This window comes from Dipteris shenzhenensis, chromosome 2 (genome assembly GCF_047967505.1).
Source record: "Dipteris shenzhenensis isolate YYH24624 ecotype China chromosome 2, Dip_SZ_1.0, whole genome shotgun sequence".
In the NCBI taxonomy this organism is placed as follows: domain Eukaryota; kingdom Viridiplantae; phylum Streptophyta; class Polypodiopsida; order Gleicheniales; family Dipteridaceae; genus Dipteris; species Dipteris shenzhenensis.
The window spans coordinates 15,744,284-15,762,274 of NC_141597.1; the positions used below are offsets into that span (position 1 = coordinate 15,744,284).

At 44.7% G+C, this 17,991-nt stretch overlaps 1 protein-coding gene across 1 annotated transcript in view; it reads right to left on the minus strand.

Annotated features, from left to right (window-relative positions):
- TPR8 (Tetratricopeptide repeat (TPR)-like superfamily protein) overlaps positions 1 to 17,991 on the minus strand; it is an 85,604-nt gene that overhangs the window by 27,933 nt on the left and 39,680 nt on the right. Inside the window, exon 3 of the mRNA XM_087386200.1 lies at positions 15,824 to 15,857. Coding sequence (XP_087242326.1) covers positions 15,824 to 15,857 — 34 coding nt within the window. The remainder of the gene's footprint in view (positions 1 to 15,823; positions 15,858 to 17,991) is intronic.

The window sequence follows — 17,991 nt, forward strand, 5'->3', positions numbered from 1 at the left end:
TCTTTCAGCGACCTTTGTTCAAGTGTTCAACCCTCTTTCTAGCTTCAGCCCTCTTTCAAGCTTCCATGGCTTCAAGAAGCCATATCCCTGAGTCTCATCCCATATTTTTGCTGGAGTCAAGTTGATCTGCTGGGTTCCTACGACACCAAGAAAGGAGGCGCTCGCTAGTTCATGTGCATGTGGTGTGGATTGCAAAGAGGTGGGATCCTTGATAGGGTGAAGGCCCATCTTCTTGGCATCAAGGGAGAGAGGGAATGACGCTATGCAGCGTAATCTCCGAGGCAGAGAAAGCAAGGTTGGCTTGAGAGGTCGAGGCGTTTCCTCCCGCGAAGAGACCAAAGACTATTGCATCCATTGATGGAGGAGTTGCTTCAGGCTCTCATGTGACTACTGCAAAAAGGACTCCTCTTCCCTCTGCTGCTGCTACTACAATTTCTTCTTTTGGAAGTGCACATGTTCTTGAAGCTACAGGTTCTACTCCTAGTGTATCTCCTTCACCTCTCCCACCTGCATGAACTTTACACAACATGGCATTCACAACAGAAGGCACAAGTAGATGCAACCGTGGCCTGTTTCTTTACTCGAATGCAATTAGTTTCACTATTGCAAGATCTGCTTATATGAAGGAGATGGTGGCTGAATTTACAGCATTTGGGCCCAGATATACCCCTCCCACTTTTGATGCATTGAGGGGAAAGCTTCTAGAGGATGAGGTGAAGGCAATTAATGAAGCCATTCAGCCTATGATGGAGAAATGGCATAAGTATGCATACACTCCATAGAGTGTGGAGTACAACAAAAAACAGCAAATGTTTTGATGCAGATGTAGGCAGATGCAGTGGAATATGTGGGGCCATCCAATGTTGTGCAGCTTGTTTCACATGGTGAAAATACCAACAAGGCTGCAGGTGCATTATTGGAATAAAAGTATCCTCACATTCAATGAGTTCTTGTATTGCCCATTTTTTAAATAATTTGTTGAAAGACATTGGCAAATTGCCTTGGGTAAAAAATGTTATTGACAAAGGAAGAGAGATAGTTGCACTTATTACACGCCATCATTCTTCTCTCTCCCTATACCGCAAGTTTGCAAGCAAGGAGCTCTTGAAGTATGCGGAGACAAGGTTTGCATACAATTATCTGATGCTTCGAAGACTCATTGAAATGAGACGTGCACTTAAGCAAGTTGTGGCAAGCCCAGAGTGTGATGCATGGCCCACTTCTAGGCAGGCCCTTGGACATTGGTCTATGACTTGTGTATAGGTAGCGACGACTTCTGGGTTGATGCATCACACATGTATGCTTTGTGTAAGCCCATTGTGTTGTTGCTGAAAAAGGTTGATGGGGATAAGCCTTATATTGGCAAAGTATATAAGGGGACGGATCACATGATAGAAAATATCAGAGTGTTAGAGAAAGATCCCCAAAGGTTGAGAGAGTTGGAGAGCTTGGCTGTGAGCAAGTGGGACCAATACTACTCTCTGATTCATGCGGCTGCATTTGTGATGGACCCATAGTTTCAACACAAGGGAAGTGCACAACAAAGTGATAAAGAGGTGGTCAGTGGTTGGAACCTGACTCTTCAAAAAGATGGTGCCAACCCCGTATGCTTGGTGGAAAGTGAAAGTCATGCAGAAAATATTGCAGAGATTACGGCAAGGTCCAAGAACAAAAAAAGGAGTTCTACAAGCAAGAGATCAATCCAATGGAGAAGCACGAAATGCAGGAACACCTCAGGGAAGATATCTCAATGTTCAAACGGCACATAATCAGAAGAATAAGAACCATCTTAGACATAGAAAAAGGCAAATGGATAGAGTAAGAATCTCAAGGGAGGTAAAACCTATAAAATCTGTCCAACCCAGAAAATAGAAAATGAAGAGCACACACTCCTCCAATGTAGAGCACAGATGCATATCAGAGAAAAATACAAAGAAAAGTACAGCAGCCTCAGCATAAGGGTCCTCATGAGTCAACCAGCCAAACAATTGGGTTCATACCTAAAAGAAATTTTGGGACACCACAATAAGATTTTCAACATGGCAGTCCGGCTGGCCAAGTGTCATGTGCACGGATTGGTATCTGACGTGTATTGGGGTACACAAGACTAGCTCAGGTAGTCTGGGGAGGCTTAGGGCTAGGCAGGCTTGATTCTCGCGTTGAGTGGCAAGGGTACGAACCAGTTATAGGTCTTCGCTATTATTGGCACATTGGGCCCGAGTCTATATAAGGGGCCTAGAGGTTCAGTTCTCAGCGAGCCGATGGGAGCAAGTCTCGTTCCTAGGTGCTAGGTCTAACCTCGATTGAGTCGCAAACGCGTGCCTGCATCTTAGCGTAGCCCAAGGTCCAGCAGCGGATCACAGGCCTCTTGGCGCCACCTGGTGGTATGGGACACCATGCTGGTTAGGATCTGGTTGGGAGTTCGTGCCAGTAGCTCAGCTCGTGGCTCAGAGGGGACATCTCCTGATTCAGGATCGCATCCCGTAGATGTCACGGTTGGGTGGTGAGCAGCCTGCTCAGATTCCTCACGTTTGGTGTGTTCTTGTGTTTGCTTGCAAATCAGAGGTTTCAGGAGTGCTGGGGTCATGTCAGTAGGTATCAGAAACAACTCTTGAGGTAGGAATCTATGTTACGAGTAAATTTGGACGTGATTTTCTCCAGGTATGCCTCAAATTCGAAATTCATGTTCATGCCTGCAAGTGCTTGTTGGTTCATCGTTTAAGGGTTGTTTGTTGCCTAGATTGGGATAGAAGGAAGGAGTGAGAGAGAAGGGGTGAATTCGTTGTTCGTTGCTGAGGATCTAAAGAGAGAGAGAGAGAGAGAGAGATGGCGTAGTTAGGGTGAAGTGGTGAGGAAGTTATGGCACAAGGATAGGTGCGAGAACGCCTCCGGAGTGCAAGGTTGTGGCGGAATCCAACGAACCCCGAGCACCCGACTGGCTACGTGGAACTCTGAGGAAGGAGAGCGCGGAGAGGTGCGTAGTAGTGTTGGGCATGGTCGCGATTGGGGCTGCGCTGTATTTTGGGCCTAGAAGCCGAAAAAAGCACCAACCCTCCCACAGAAAGCTCGGTTTTCTAAAAGCCAGGGCCAACAAGTCTATAACGTAATGAACTGCTTCCCTTCACCAACCCGTGGACTGTGTGCAAGCTATACCTCTCCCCACCTACCTTCACGGATCCTGTCAGCCAAGGCGGACTGCTACATAAGACCGTACCGACCAGCCGCCTTCTCCACCGAACTCTGCCAGACACGATTGGGGGGGTCACTGTTCGTCAGTTCAGGATCAGCCGCCTTTTTTCTCTTCAGCCAGCCTTGCTATTTCTGGAGCCTTCTCCCATCCTTGTGGCGAGCCTCTACTTTGCTTCATACTCCTAGCTTCGAATCTGCCTATTGCTCCTCTTCTCTAGACTACCCTCTTCATCAGATCCGATTTCAGTTATGGCTGATTCAGTAGACCCCGGGCTCGCTCTGGGTGATCAAGATATGAATTACCATGCAGAGGATGACCAGGGCCTCTACGATGATTCGATTACGAAGACCGCTTTCAGTGAATTCACCACTGCTCTCGATGAAAAGTTTGAGCGGGTTAATGCAAATCGAATGGGGTTGACACAACAACTCCAAGGGATTCAGACTTCAATCTCGCTTTTGACTAGCACTGTTCAAGCGCTCACGCATGTTGGGTCCAAATATCACTCCCGATCCTTATCCCGGAGATCATAAATCCAGAACTAAGGAGGTGGTTGAAACTTGGTTGCAAAAGTGGCAAGTACACTTCCAGTTTCACCCTCACCCCAATGAAAAGAACATGCAGCTTGCAGCAGGGTATATGTCAAGGAAGGCTTTATTGTGGTGGAAGGAACTCCGACCAACATGGATCAAATTTCAAGAGGTCTTCAGGAAAGAGTTTCTGAAGGAGGAAGATTATGATATCATAGGCAAGCTCAAGGCCCTCAATATGTCCAAGCTGAATTCGACTTTTGAGGTCTATCTTCAGAGGTTTCGTGATTTGCAGACCAGAGCTACAAAGATGGATCCTGTGACCTTGTTAGGTTTCTTTGTGGATGATTTGCCTGACTCGTACAAGCTTCAGATCAAGAATAACAAGTGTGCTACTTTGCAAGAGGCCATGAACTATGCGCGCATCTATGATGATACCATGGCCAATGCAAAGGGAACCGGGAAGAACAAGAGGAAGTTCTTCAAGTCAACAACTGGTACCAGGGAGTCGAAGTCAATTGACAATGCCTCCAAGAAGAACTCTACTCAGACGAAGAATGGTCAAGCCCGTTTCCTACGCACCTTGAAGTTAAAAACAGAAGAACATTGCTTTATATGCGAGGAGCGGGGCTACACTTGGAATGATTGTCCAAGAACCAATTGCAAGCGCCGGGACCAAAGCTCCATGCGGGAAAAAGTACCAAAGCTAAGGGAGCTAACCTAAACTGAGGGGACGAAAGGCTAGATGGGCAAAGTTAATGCAAGATTTTGATTTTGATATACGTTATCAAAAGGGTTCGATGAATAGTATGGTGGATGCCTTAAATCGAGTCAAGTTTGTAAATGCTATGTCATTTACGGAAATATCCTCAAACCTATTTCAATCCTTCAGGGGGCTTTGCGCAACTGATAGTCATTTCAATTCTTATTGGCAGAAAGTCCAGGATGGGAGCTCCATGGTTGACCAGGACTAAGGGATTGCGCCACCTACGGTATAGGCGGCAAGAGGTCAGTGGATGATTAGGAAACGACTTGCTGTTCCGGAATGGAAAGATATGTGTGTCACATGTTTGAGATCTGCGATCCAAGATTCTCTGGGAGTGTCATGATGCTCCTAGCGCTAGATATCCGGGTATACATCGGACTCTGTCTCTTGTGAAACATACCTTTTACTGGCCTAAGATGCGTGCATTTATTGAGAACTATGTGGTAGGTTGCTGGGTTTGTCAAGTTACTAAGGCAGAACGCCTTAGAAGCGCGGGTTTATTACAACCATTGCAAATCCCAGGTAATAAATGGGAAAGTATTTCCATGGATTTCATTACCAGATTGCCTAGAACGTGCAAGGGTCATGACTCCATTTGGGTCATAGTTGACCGTCTAACAAAGATGGCTAGATTCTTACCTACTAGATCCACCATATCAGCTGTTTAGTTGGCTCACGAGTTTGTGGACCAATTGTTTAAGCTATATGGTTTGGCTATATGGTTTGCCTTCTGACATAGTCAGCAACAAGGACTCTAAGTTTACAAGTAACTTCTGGACACTTGCTTTTGAGAAGTTGGAAACTACTCTAAGTACTCAGATCATGCACAATATGATGGCAGTACAGAGAAGGTCAACCAATTGGTTGAACATATGCTTCGGGCATATGTTGTAAGAGACAGTCTTCATGGAAAGATTATCTCCCCATGATAGAATTTGCTTATAACAATGCAAAGCCTTCAAGTACTGGTTACAGTCCTTTTATGCTTATGTACGGGTTTCAACCTAAGTCACGTGTTATGGTTGGGTTCAAGATAATTCAAAATGATGCTGCAAAGACATTCTTGCAAGACATGCAAGAAATGTTGCACTTTGCCAAGGAGTCTAAGATCGGGACAGATTTTATGCTAATAGACATCGTTCACCTAGAGAGTACTCTGAAGGGACGATGGTATATTTACATATTCCCAACGAATCCAAGAGCCTAAGTACCGGTTTGGTTCCGAAATTATCCCCCAGATATTGTGGTCCTTTCAAGATTATTAAAAGAATTGGACCAATTGCACATAAAGTAGAATTGCCTCCTGACGTTAAAGTACATCCAGTGTTTCATGTCAGCAGACTGAAACAGTTATTGGGTGCGGATGATCAACTTGTTTCTCCTCAAGAAATAGTAGAAGTTACAGATTTGACTTTTATTCCACACGAGCCTGAGAGTATTCTTGAATTTCGTGAAAGACAAATTCGTAATAGAACTATCACGGAATACAAGATCAAGTGGAAGGATCGTGTTGAGCAGGATGCAACATGGGAGACATTACCAAACCTCCAGAGGACATCCCTGGGTTTTTTAGCAAACTCAAGAGTGAGTTCTTAGAGGAGGGGAAGTATATCATGTGCATGGATTGGTATCTGACGTGTACTGGGGTACACAAGACTAGCTCGGGTAGCCTGGGGAGGCTTAGGGCTAGGCAGGCTTGATTCTCGCGTTGAGTGACAAGGGTACGAACCAGTTATAGGTCTTCGCTATTTTTAGCGCATTGAGCCCGGGTCTATATAAGGGGCCCAGAGGTTCAATTCTCAGAGAGCCGATGGGAGCGAGTCTCGTTCCCAGGTGCTAGGTCTGATCCTGGATTGAGTTGTTCACGTACGCCTGCATCTTAGCGTATCCCAAGGCCCAGCAACAAATCCCAGGCCTCTTGGCATCACCTGGTGGTACGAGACACCAAGCTGGTTAGGATCTCGTTGGGAGTTCGTGCCAGTAGCTCGATTCGGGATCGCATCCCGTAGATGTCATGATTGGGTGGTGAGCAGCCTGCTCAGATTCCTCACGTTTGGTGTGTTCTTGTGTTTGCTTGCAGATCAGCGGTTTCAAAAGTGCTGGGGTCGTGTCACCAAGTACCTACTAAACTATCATGAATTTTGAAAATTGTATCCAAGGGATGTAAAAAGCTACCATCGCTTCAATAGTGCTTTCCAATCCCATAGACCCTGTAGAGTCTCAAGCGAACTTTAATAAGATTTACGAGTCGGCACTAGAGAGAGAGACACACAAAGAGATCAAATCCTATACAGAGGCACAAGGACAACGGGCTTTGGGACAGACTAGGCTCCAAAGGCAACACTCTACTCTTGACAACATTTTCACTCTATGGGCCCTCATTAAGGAGGCGAGATCAAGATCCCAGAAAGTCTACGCTGGCCTTTAACATAGTTCCACAATCCCGCATGATTAGGAGACATCAGAAGATGCAGATCCTAGAATACATGATTTGGGGGTGAAGAGTCTATATAGGTCAATCAGAGGGGGAGTACCTACCCCCCAAGGTCTACCAAACGGGACTGAGAGCACGGTAGGAGTGAAGCAAGGCTGCCCCCTCTCACCGTGTCTCTACATTGATGACATCACTACCTTCATTGAGCGCCTAGGAGGTGAGGGATCACTACTTGCTGATTTGATAATCCAGATACTATTGTACACAGATGACATAGTCCTTATATCCTCTTAAGTAGTAGCAAGCGTGCCACAGAAGACAGAGAAAGATCAAGAACAACGTGTCACAGATTTCTACACATTTAAGTCATCCCCAGGACATAATGCAATCGATGAGGAGGGCCTAGCTTAAATGTGTGCCGAGTGGATCAGCAAGAAGAGACGATGTAGAGTTGTGGAGCCAGAGCCCACGCACGATGCAGAGGTTGACCAAAGCACACACGATGGAGGCCCAGCCTATCTCAGTCCTACTCAAAGGGGACCATCAGAGTGAAGGTTTCGCTCTCGACATGGCTCATTGGATACAGAGATCACGGACACCACACCTCCATCGAAATGAGAGTCAACCCGCGAAACATAGATACAAGATATCTTCGCATCCCACCGGCGAGCCATCATGGCACCAAGATCATAGATGACACTTGGTCACATCTCTTGTCATCTCAAGATTTTTAAGTTTTTGTGTTTTTTAGGAGTGCTAGTTTTTAGTTTCTTAGTATAGCACACAACAAGGGTCCAAGAAGCCCTTTGCATCAGCCCATAGTGGCTTGTATGCGTTTACTTGCACATCTTGATGTCTGCTAGGCATGTTCTATTATAATCTACACTGATAGCCAGAGCGCTTTGGCTATTGCGTGCAATCATGTCTTTCATGCGTGTACCAAGCACATAGAGGTTCACTTTCATTATGTTCCACAACGACTATTAAATGGAGACATACAATTGTGCTATGTTCTAACAGAGGATAGCTTAGCAAAGAGAGTGGAGACATACACTTCCCCTTTGTTCTAAAAGAGGATAACTTCGCAAATCTCTTCACGAAGGCTCTACCGTGACCAAAATTTCCAGCTTTTTGACGATAAGCTTTACACTTGGTATGTTATGTTACGTGATTCCACTATCCCTGTACAATCATAAGTTGCTATATCCATCTCGGATGAAATGTGCAACCATGATTTATTTTCCACGTATTCCTGAGATGTTTCCAAGACACTTCAGCCATACCATGGAGGGGGGTTTGTTGCGACTTTCGCCTTGGTAAGGCCTTGTAGGCAAGTTAGGGCACTTGGCCCATTTAGTCCTAAGTTGGGCCTATATGGCCACACACTTGTACTTTCTCATTATCCATTTGCACGACTCCAGCTCCATTGCATTCCACGTTTCATGCATTTCCCAATCAACAAATTGCCGGTAGAGCATCCAGAAACACATTTTTTGGTATAACACAAAGCTTATCCCTATGAACATGCCCGTATCTCTCACGCCACAACTTATTTGAGCGAGAATTGATTTAAGCTGTCAAGGCAATCATTTCATTAGAGACAACTGTCTGACACACCACCCTTGATAATCAAACTCCAATTGCATAAACAGAGAGAAGATTCTTGTAAAGTTTGGGAACTAGAAGCACATCAGTAAATATCTTGGCCTCACCTTTCTCCCTGATGAAAGGAGCATTGCCTATTCCCTCCACTCAAAACTTTAAGTTGTCACCCACTGTGACTGAAGATATCAGGGGCGAGAAAAGGATCAGGCATGCTGAAGCCTCATTTGGGTAGGGCAAGAAGGAGAGACCAGCAGATTGTAGGAACTATTGGACACTCAGTAGTTCTCGTTATATCAGCCACTTGGATGTAGGTAGGACAGCTCCCAGGCTGTCTACACACAGAGTATGCATACATACTTTTTATCAGTCCACATCCATGTATTTTGTTGGGGTAAAGGCACTGGCCACCCTTGTAACAGTATTAATCTAGTACTACTAAGTACACTAAGTACACATTGTACTTAGGTACTTAGTGGCCCTAGTCTTATCTATATATACTAGTGTGTGTACTTGGGGAGGTACCACTCATTCCTTTATCCCCACCCACTGGTGTGTGACTACAGTGAGTGTGTCTCTCTACTCCCTACTCTATCTCTCCCTCACTCTCTATCAACTGGTATCAGAGCCAACGGGCTCTCTCCCTCCGCTTCCACTCCCTCTCTCCCTAGCCTACCCCTACCGTACGGACAAGTCCGTACGGCCGTACATCGTCCGTACAGCCGTACGGACGGATCGCGACAGCCAGGCTGCAAGGCGGGAGCGCGGGCGGCGTAGCCAGGGCGCGGCTGCACGTCGCAGCCAAGAGCTGCTGCAAGGCGGGAGCGCGGGCGGCGTAGCTGGAGCGGCTGCAAAGGAGGGAGCGCGGGCGGCGTAGCCAGGGCGCGGCTGCACGTCGCAGCCAAAGGCTGCAAGGCAAGCGCAAAGGCGCTGCTGCAAGCTCGCAGGGCGCGGCTGCGAGCCAAAGGCTGCAGGTCGCAGGGCGTGGCTGCACGTCGCAGCCAAGGGCTGCATCTGCGCAGGCCACGGCGCCTTACGCGGCTGCATCTGCGTGGCCAGGACTTCAAGGCGTGGCTGCATCGGCGTCGACAAGGTCTCCGGGCAGCGTGCACGTCCGTACCAGCCCCCCCCCCCCTTCTTCCGACTCCTTTTGTTACAGACGAACAGCAGCAACGGCCAAAAGTACAGCCAAAAGGCGGGGTACCGCAGCAAAGGTATGCAGGTGCTACTGTGGCAGGGCATCACTCAACTCTGAGGCTTAGCTTATGCCGCAAACAGAGTTGAGACAGGTTATTCACTTGGCCAGTGAGGGTTGACACAGTGTATGCATTGTCAGATTTGCAGTGTGTATGCTTGACACTTGGGCAGAGGTTTATGCTTTTGTCAGTGTGTACCCGCACATGCAGTGATTGCAAGCAGTTGATGCCATTTTACTGTGTTAATGCACGGAATGTGCTGTCAATTCAAAGGGCTTTTGATGCCATTATGCTTGGGACAAATGCTTTAGCTTGTTGCTGAAAGTACAATTACTTTTGGTACAGATTTGGTCGATTTTGACCAAGTTTGACTTTAGTCAAATTTGGGGCTTTTGTAGCCTGACCGGAAATCTGTCAAGTGGGAGCACTCTACATGCATCAGGCTATTTCGTAAAGCACTACTATGCTTTGAAAGTGCAAATTTGACTTACAATTTTTTTTTTTGGTCAAAGGTCAATCTTTTCATTGGAGGTCAAATCTCTGATTTTCTTCATGCATTCAAAGGGCTTTTGAGCAATCTCACTTCCAAACTGTGAATTCAGTTGGGGGGGAAGTTTCTAAAGCATATGGAGGCCTAAAATCAGGGATCTTCATCCACAATCAGAGATTCACTGTTTTTTGACAGTCCGGGACTGTCACACAGCAAATTTGACCAGATTTGACTGTCAAAAAGAGTCAAAAAGTACTGCTATCTTTTAAGAAAACAGTTCTGGGATTTTTCTGGAGCACTTTGAAGCAGCTGTACCGCACTTTCGCCAGCAAAAAAGACAGGAACAGATTGCTGTACTGTTTCTGCAGCAAGTGGGAGAAAGACTTTCAGTCGGTTTTATGCCACTGAAACAGTACCAAGTTCATTTTCTGATCGTACTTCCGCTGCGGGGGAATTTTCTTGGAGTAACTAGTGCTTAATTGCACGACTACAGGGAGTCAAACTCTATTTTCTTTACCATGAGTTCTAGCAGCGACGTGTCGTCCTTGTTCCAGATAAAGAAGCTCGAAGGAGCTAAAAACTACGACATATGGAGGACACAGTGCTACAATGTGTTGATGCAGAAGGACCAGTACAAACCTATAAAGGAGAAGGGTGTTAAGCCCTCCAACATTACTGATGAGCAGTGGGAGAAGATGGACGGCTTGGCCAGGTCGACCATTATGCTTACAGTTGTTGATTCACTGGTTGTAGGCATCAGGGATGAACCTACTGCGTGGAAAATGTGGCAACGCCTTGAGGATACTTATGCCAAGAAAAGTGCCACGGGAAAAGCTTACTGGCTGAAAAAGCTTGTTGGTCTTCAAATGAAGGAGGGGACAGCTATGTCCACTCATATTATTGAGTTTAACAGCATATTCAGCCAGGTGATCAACCAGGGGTTGAAGCTCGATGATGAGCTGAAAGCTACACTCATCTTATGTTCTCTACCTGAGTCATGGGACACATTCAGGACTTCTACCAGCAACTCAAATGTCATTCTGTTATTTGCAGATGTGGAGAGTGCTCTTCTACAGGAAGAGATGAACAGAAAGAACAATGCTATTGGGAAGTCAAATGCTTTGAATGCACGCAGCAGGTCCAAAACACGTGGAAAAGACAGAGAAAGAGAGAGGAGCAAGTCCCGCTCTAAAAGTGATCTTGTCTGCAATTATTGTGGCAAGAAGGGACATATTGAGAAAAAGTGTTTTCAAAAGAAGAATGACCAGAGAGCCAAAGAAGGCAAGGCTCAAGGCAAGTCTAAGGGCAAAGAAAAAGAGGAGCTGAATGTTACTTATGTTAGTGACAGTGACAGTGGACGTGAGATATGTTTCACCTCTTCACTGGAGGCTCATACACTTCATGCTGGTGATGGATCAGATATGTTTTCCTGGATTATAGATTCAGGTGCTTCCTTTCATGTGACATCCTACAGAGATCTGTTTGTCAGATATGCAGGAGGGCAGAAGGGAGTTGTCTTTCTTGGTGATAACCATGCATGTTCTATCATTGGCATAGGTGATGTCAGGCTTGTGCTTGAAAATGGCCAGCAGTTAATACTTAAAGGGGTCAGGCATGTTCCTGAGGTGAAGAAGAACTTGATTTCCACAGGGTTGTTGGATGATGATGGTTATCTTACCACCTTTGGTAATCAGAAATGGAAAATCAGCAAAGAGGCAATGGCTATTGCCAGGGGTCCTAAGGTTGATACTTTGTACTCACTTCATGCTGGACATTGTCCGCATTCTGATGTAAATGCCACCGAGCTGCCAAAGATTTCATTGTGGCATAGCCGGCTTGGTCATATGAGTATTAAGGGAATGGAGCAATTGGCTCATTTTGGTTACTTGCCTAGTCTAAAATATTCAGATTTACAGAAATGTGAATTTTGTCTCTACGGTCGTCAAGTACAAATACCTCATAAGAGAAGGTCAGATCAGAAATTACAGCTCTTGGAGCTAGTACATACAGATGTGTGTGAGATGCCTACACTCTCTTTAGGAGGTTCAAAGTACATACTGTCATTCATAGATGACGCCACCCGCAAAGTGTGGGTTTACACTCTCAGAAAGAAGAGTGATACGTTCAAGGCTTTCACTAAGTTTGTTGCACTAGTTGAAAATGAGACAGGCAAAAAACTGAAAGCCTTACGATCTGACAATGGTGGAGAGTACTTGTCCAAAGAATTTCAAGAATTCTGTGAGGCAAAGGGTATCCAAAGGGTTTTGTCTGCACCATATGATCCTCCACAGAATGGTACAGCTGAAAAAATGTTCAGGACCATTCAAGAGAAAGTCAGATCCATGTTGTCACATGCTGCATTGCCCCACACATTTTGGGCTGAAGCTGTAAAGACAGCTGTGCACCTTATTAACAGGTCACCAAACAAGAGACTATGTGGTGGTGTGCCTGAACAGGCATGGACGGGCAAGCCTCCGTCTTACAAACACCTACGGGTCTTTGGTTGTGTCGCGTATGTGCATGTACGCAGGGAGGACAGAACTAAACTGGATCCAAAGTCTCTTAAATGCATATTCCTAGGTTACGGTGACAAAGGTGAGATGGGCTACAGGATTTGGGATCCCAAGAACAGAAAACTTATACGCAGCAATGATGTCGTGTTTGATGAAACCATCATGTTCAAGGAACCTGTTGTACAGCAGGAACCTTTAAAAGTAACTATTGATGATGACAGGCATCATGGGCAACACAGACAGGCTGTAAATCAGCCACAACAGCAGCATAATCAGCCATTAAATGATGCTGCAGCAGATCCTAATGGACAGCCAGTTATGGCAGAAAACATCCCAATGGATGAGGCACAGTTAGGTGATCTTCCTGACATGCAAATGCAGCCAGGAATCATGGAACAGCCACCTTATCTGGGTGATGAACAGGCTGGACAGCCAGCTCAAGATGATGGTCTTTGGGTTAGAAGGTCAACCAGACAGACGCGGCAGCCAGAAAGATTTGTTCCAGGCATTGATTATTTGATGCTCACTGATTGTGGAGAGCCTTCATGCTACAGAGAGGCTAGGCAGAGGGCAGACAAGGTTCAATGGGATCTTGCTATGAAGTCTGAAATGGACAGTCTTCACAAGAATGGCACTTGGGAATTGGTACCCTTGCCTACTGGTAAGAAGGTACTGCCATGCAAATGGGTTTATAGACTTAAAGTCACACCTGGTGAAAAGCCAAGGCATAAAGCCAGACTGGTTGCCAAAGGGTTCAAGCAGGAATATGGTGTTGACTTTGAGGAGATATTCTCTCCCGTTGTCAAGATGACAACACTCAGAACTGTATTAGCATTGGTTGCACATGCAGATATGGATTTGGTCCAAATGGATGTCAAAACAGCATTTCTTCATGGTGATTTACATGAGGAAATTTTTATGCAGCAGCCAGAGGGTTTTACAGTGAAGGGCAAAGAAAAGCTTGTATGCAGACTGAAGAAAAGTCTTTATGGTCTAAAGTAGGCACCCAGGGAATGGTATCATAAGTTTGATACATTCATGCGAACCCAGGGTTACAGGAGAAGTGACATTGATCACTGCTTGTATACCAAGAAAGCTTCAGATGGCAGTTTACTTATCCTCATTTTGTATGTGGATGACATGTTAATTGCTGGAAAATCTCATAAGGAGATGAATGCCTTGAAAAAGAGATTGCACCAGACCTTTGATATGAAGGATCTTGGTGATGCCAACCATATATTGGGTATGCGCATACTTCGGGATAGGGAAAAGCGGTTGCTATACTTGTCTCAGAAGGAATACATTGGCAAGGTCTTGCAGAGATTTCACATGGAGGGGGGGAAGAGTATTGGTACTCCATTACCTCCTTATGTGAAAATCAGCGCTTTGGACAGCCCTCAGACAGATGCTGAGAGAGCTGAGATGTCAAAGATTCCGTATGCATCAGCTTGTGGCAGTCTCATGTATGCTATGGTTGCAACCAGGCCCGATATTGCGTTTGCAGTGGGAGTGGTTAGCAGATACATGGCTAAACCTGGCAAGAAGCATTGGAATGCAGTGAAAGGTGTCATGAGATACCTAAAGGGTACACAGGACTTGTGTATATGTTTCGGCAGTCAAGATGCAAAAGTGCAGGGTTATACAGACTCTGATTATGCCGGTCACCCTGATACCCGGAAGTCTACTACCGGCTATGTTTTCACTTTCACTGGAGGTGCAGTGTCGTGGGTATCTAGAATGCAGCAATGCGTTGCTTTGTCTACTACAGAAGCTGAATATATTGCAGCCACTGAGGCGTGCAAGGAAGCTATATGGCTATCTCGGCTAGTGGCAGATTTGGGCTACTCTAGTGATACTCCATTGTTGCATTGTGACAGTCAGAGTGCCATACAGTTGGCACGAAATCCTGTTTTTCATGCAAAGACGAAGCACATCGACGTGAAGTATCATTTTATCAGGGAGGTGCTTGAGAACAAGCAATTTCAGCTTGTGAAAGTTCACACTGATGACAATCCAGCAGATCTGTTGACAAAAGGATTGGCTGCTGAGCGGTTTGCACACTGCAGACGGCTTATGGGTATAGGATAAGCAGACCAACTGGTCCTGTACATGATGATGTATATTGCTGTTTTTCTTTTACTCTCTCTTATGGGCACACTGCCTTTAAGTGGGAGGTTGTTGGGGTAAAGGCACTGGCCACCCTTGTAACAGTATTAATCTAGTACTACTAAGTACACTAAGTACACATTGTACTTAGGTACTTAGTGGCCCTAGTCTTATCTATATATACTAGTGTGTGTACTTGGGGAGGTACCACTCATTCCTTTATCCCCACCCACTGGTGTGTGACTACAGTGAGTGTGTCTCTCTACTCCCTACTCTATCTCTCCCTCACTCTCTATCATATTTGTGGAGCACCGTAATTACCTTTTACTGTCCTATATTGCTGAGTTATTTCCAGGATTGTGTGCGGTTCTATACCTACTTGTGTGCACAAGAAGAAACAAAATTTGAGATTAAATTTGATCAGTGGGAACACATCATTCGGCCGTGGTGAGAGTTGTGTGTTTCCTGCCCTGTTATCCTGACATATCATTAGCTGGCAGCTCAATCTTTTTATATGCAGTGCAACCAATTCTTCAAAGTGTACAGAATACTTCTTCTTTTACAAGGGTCTAGCCTAGAATATCTAAAATGCCTACAGATTACAAGATTTAGATAAAGTATCTACAAGAGTTTGTCCTAGAACCTTATGGTGAGCCGTACACACAAACCTCTAGGACTTTCTTGATGATGATATACTTCTTCCAAGTGTGGCATGATAATATGACACAATACTATACATCATTGGAAATCTTTTGACAAGCACAACTCAATGGAGGGTGCCACGCATTCATTTAACAATGTGGACATCAGATAATGCAGCAATTTAGATTTGAGGTTATTTCTCCCATTTTGGCCCAGAACTTTCTTGTCTACATCTAGATCTGAAAGTATGAAATTTCCAATTGACTCATTGAAAAAACAAACCATGCAGATATATTAGGATGTGTCATAAACAGCAAGAACTTTTCAAGCAATCCGCATACTTAAAAATCTTACCAATTGTACTTTTTTCTATAGTTGAACACCGTTCCTGCATAACCAACAGAAATGCATGACATAGTTTAGTCACCAAACTATTCAATATAGCTTGATCCAACTGTATGTAATATAAACAAAGGTTAAATCATAAAATTGACCCTCATTTCACAGTCACCTCAAAGCAGTCTACTTACGTATGTTACCTACCTGGACCATAAAGAATTCGCTCCTGCATTTTCTTTATTTATAAGAAATCAAACAAGCCAATACGACATCAGACCAATACACATTATCGGTTGTCAAATAGATTTATCAAGTGTAAATGTGTGCGAGCATGCATGGTCAATAATAGAAACTTGTGCATGCTACCAAAGTGAACTTTTTTCCATGGGCAAGAGCATAGCAGGCTGCTCCCTCATAAACTTTCCAAAGATGGAAAGATGTGGCTGGTTGTGTAATATATATTCTGCCTGTTGCCCACCTTGCATCTTGTGTGGGATTGCGGTAGAATCCCCATGCATTAGCGCAACTTGGTGCTCTACCAACCAGGATGTAGCATTATCGTGCCCTATAAGATTACCCTCCTTGGAAAGAAGCTGATTGCCACGATACTCAACTTCTGTTGTGGAATGCTTTCTTCATCCCCAACTGCAGCCTTACCTTGGTCTCCTTCAAAACAGCACTTCCATGTGCATCTTTTTCATCATCTTGCATATATGTATTACCTTGCTGTTGTGCACCAATGTACTGATAGGAACAGTAACTATTTAGACCAATATGATGGTGCAGGGGCTGTTTGCCATCAGTATTATTATGCCAATTTTCAAAAGTGTCATAACAGCCATCTTCCTTTTGCTGTCCATTGTCTTCATAATTTTGGCTGTCATTTTCAGGCGGTATCGTAAAAGTGTCATGACTACGTGCGTGCGTGCGTGCGTGCGTGTGTGTGTGTGTGTGTGTGTGTAGTCCATAAGCCTCAAAGGCATTGGGGCCACAAGCTAGTAGTTGAAGACCTATGAGTTCTTGAGAAAAGTTCACTTCACGGGACTAAAGACTTTGAAGCAGGCAAGAGTTGATGAATGGCAGATCAATGAAGGTTTCAACATTGCCTATTGCACAGAAGTGCACAAAAGAAAGGAAACCTTCTTGAGCCCCACATTAAGTTGCATGAGACCTCTTCTTCTCTCAATCTTCTTTTCCCCTACAACATGTGCGTTTCACTTTTTTTTTTTTTAAACCATAAAGCTTTTAACTTCCTTAACTTTGAAGCATAGCTCTAATTGCGAAGATATCTCGGCCTTAGTTTAGAGCTAGACAAGCTCGTCAAATAATATACAGAGTTCCAAACCTACAACCTAGAGAAAAAATGGCAAAATACAAATCTGTTTAACGATATGCCTTCACATGAAGGGCTTACAATGATCAATCATTGAAATGAGTGTCTATAGGAAGGGAAGCACTTGGGGCTCCAATACCATGTTAGAAGATAGAGAGAGTACACATTACATACTAAGTATACACAATATACCTTCATAAGACTACAACATATCGAATCTTCCACATTATTTTTTTTATAGAACAAGAGAAAGTCAAAGGTAGACAAGGGTGTTTCTAAGCAACTTTAAGCAAAGTCGTGAGTAAAAGAGAAATTTTTTAAAATAATAACTTAGAAAGCAAAGCTATGATTCCCAAGTATAAGCGGACATCTAGGTTTCGAGAGATTTTGGAAACTCTTGGATAAACCCAGTGGCAAGTGCTTACCAAATACCAACCGTCATATATATCCCGACCATGCAAGGCGTTTCGTGCTTGCCATGCACTAGAGTGTGATGCAAGGATATTTCAGCTTGAAGACCACCTGAAATCTGATGCATGACAATCTTCTCAATAAGCCCAAAAGGAGAGAATACTTGATGCCACACATCCAACAACAAATTGTGGAGGATTCTACTCGGCTGGGAATCTTCCTCATGTTGAAGATGCCCTCAGCTATTTGCATGCTGCTCAAAGCCCTACATAAGCTGCCCAAACTAGAGGCATGTTGCTCTCCATAGGCATTTGATTGTCCCATAGTGTGTAATAAGGCTTTGCTGTTGTCCCATTCTACCAAATGCATGCACATGTGCTGGAATGCTATCAATTCCTGCCTATCTCACACTTGGCAATGTGATGGAGAGGTTCGGAAG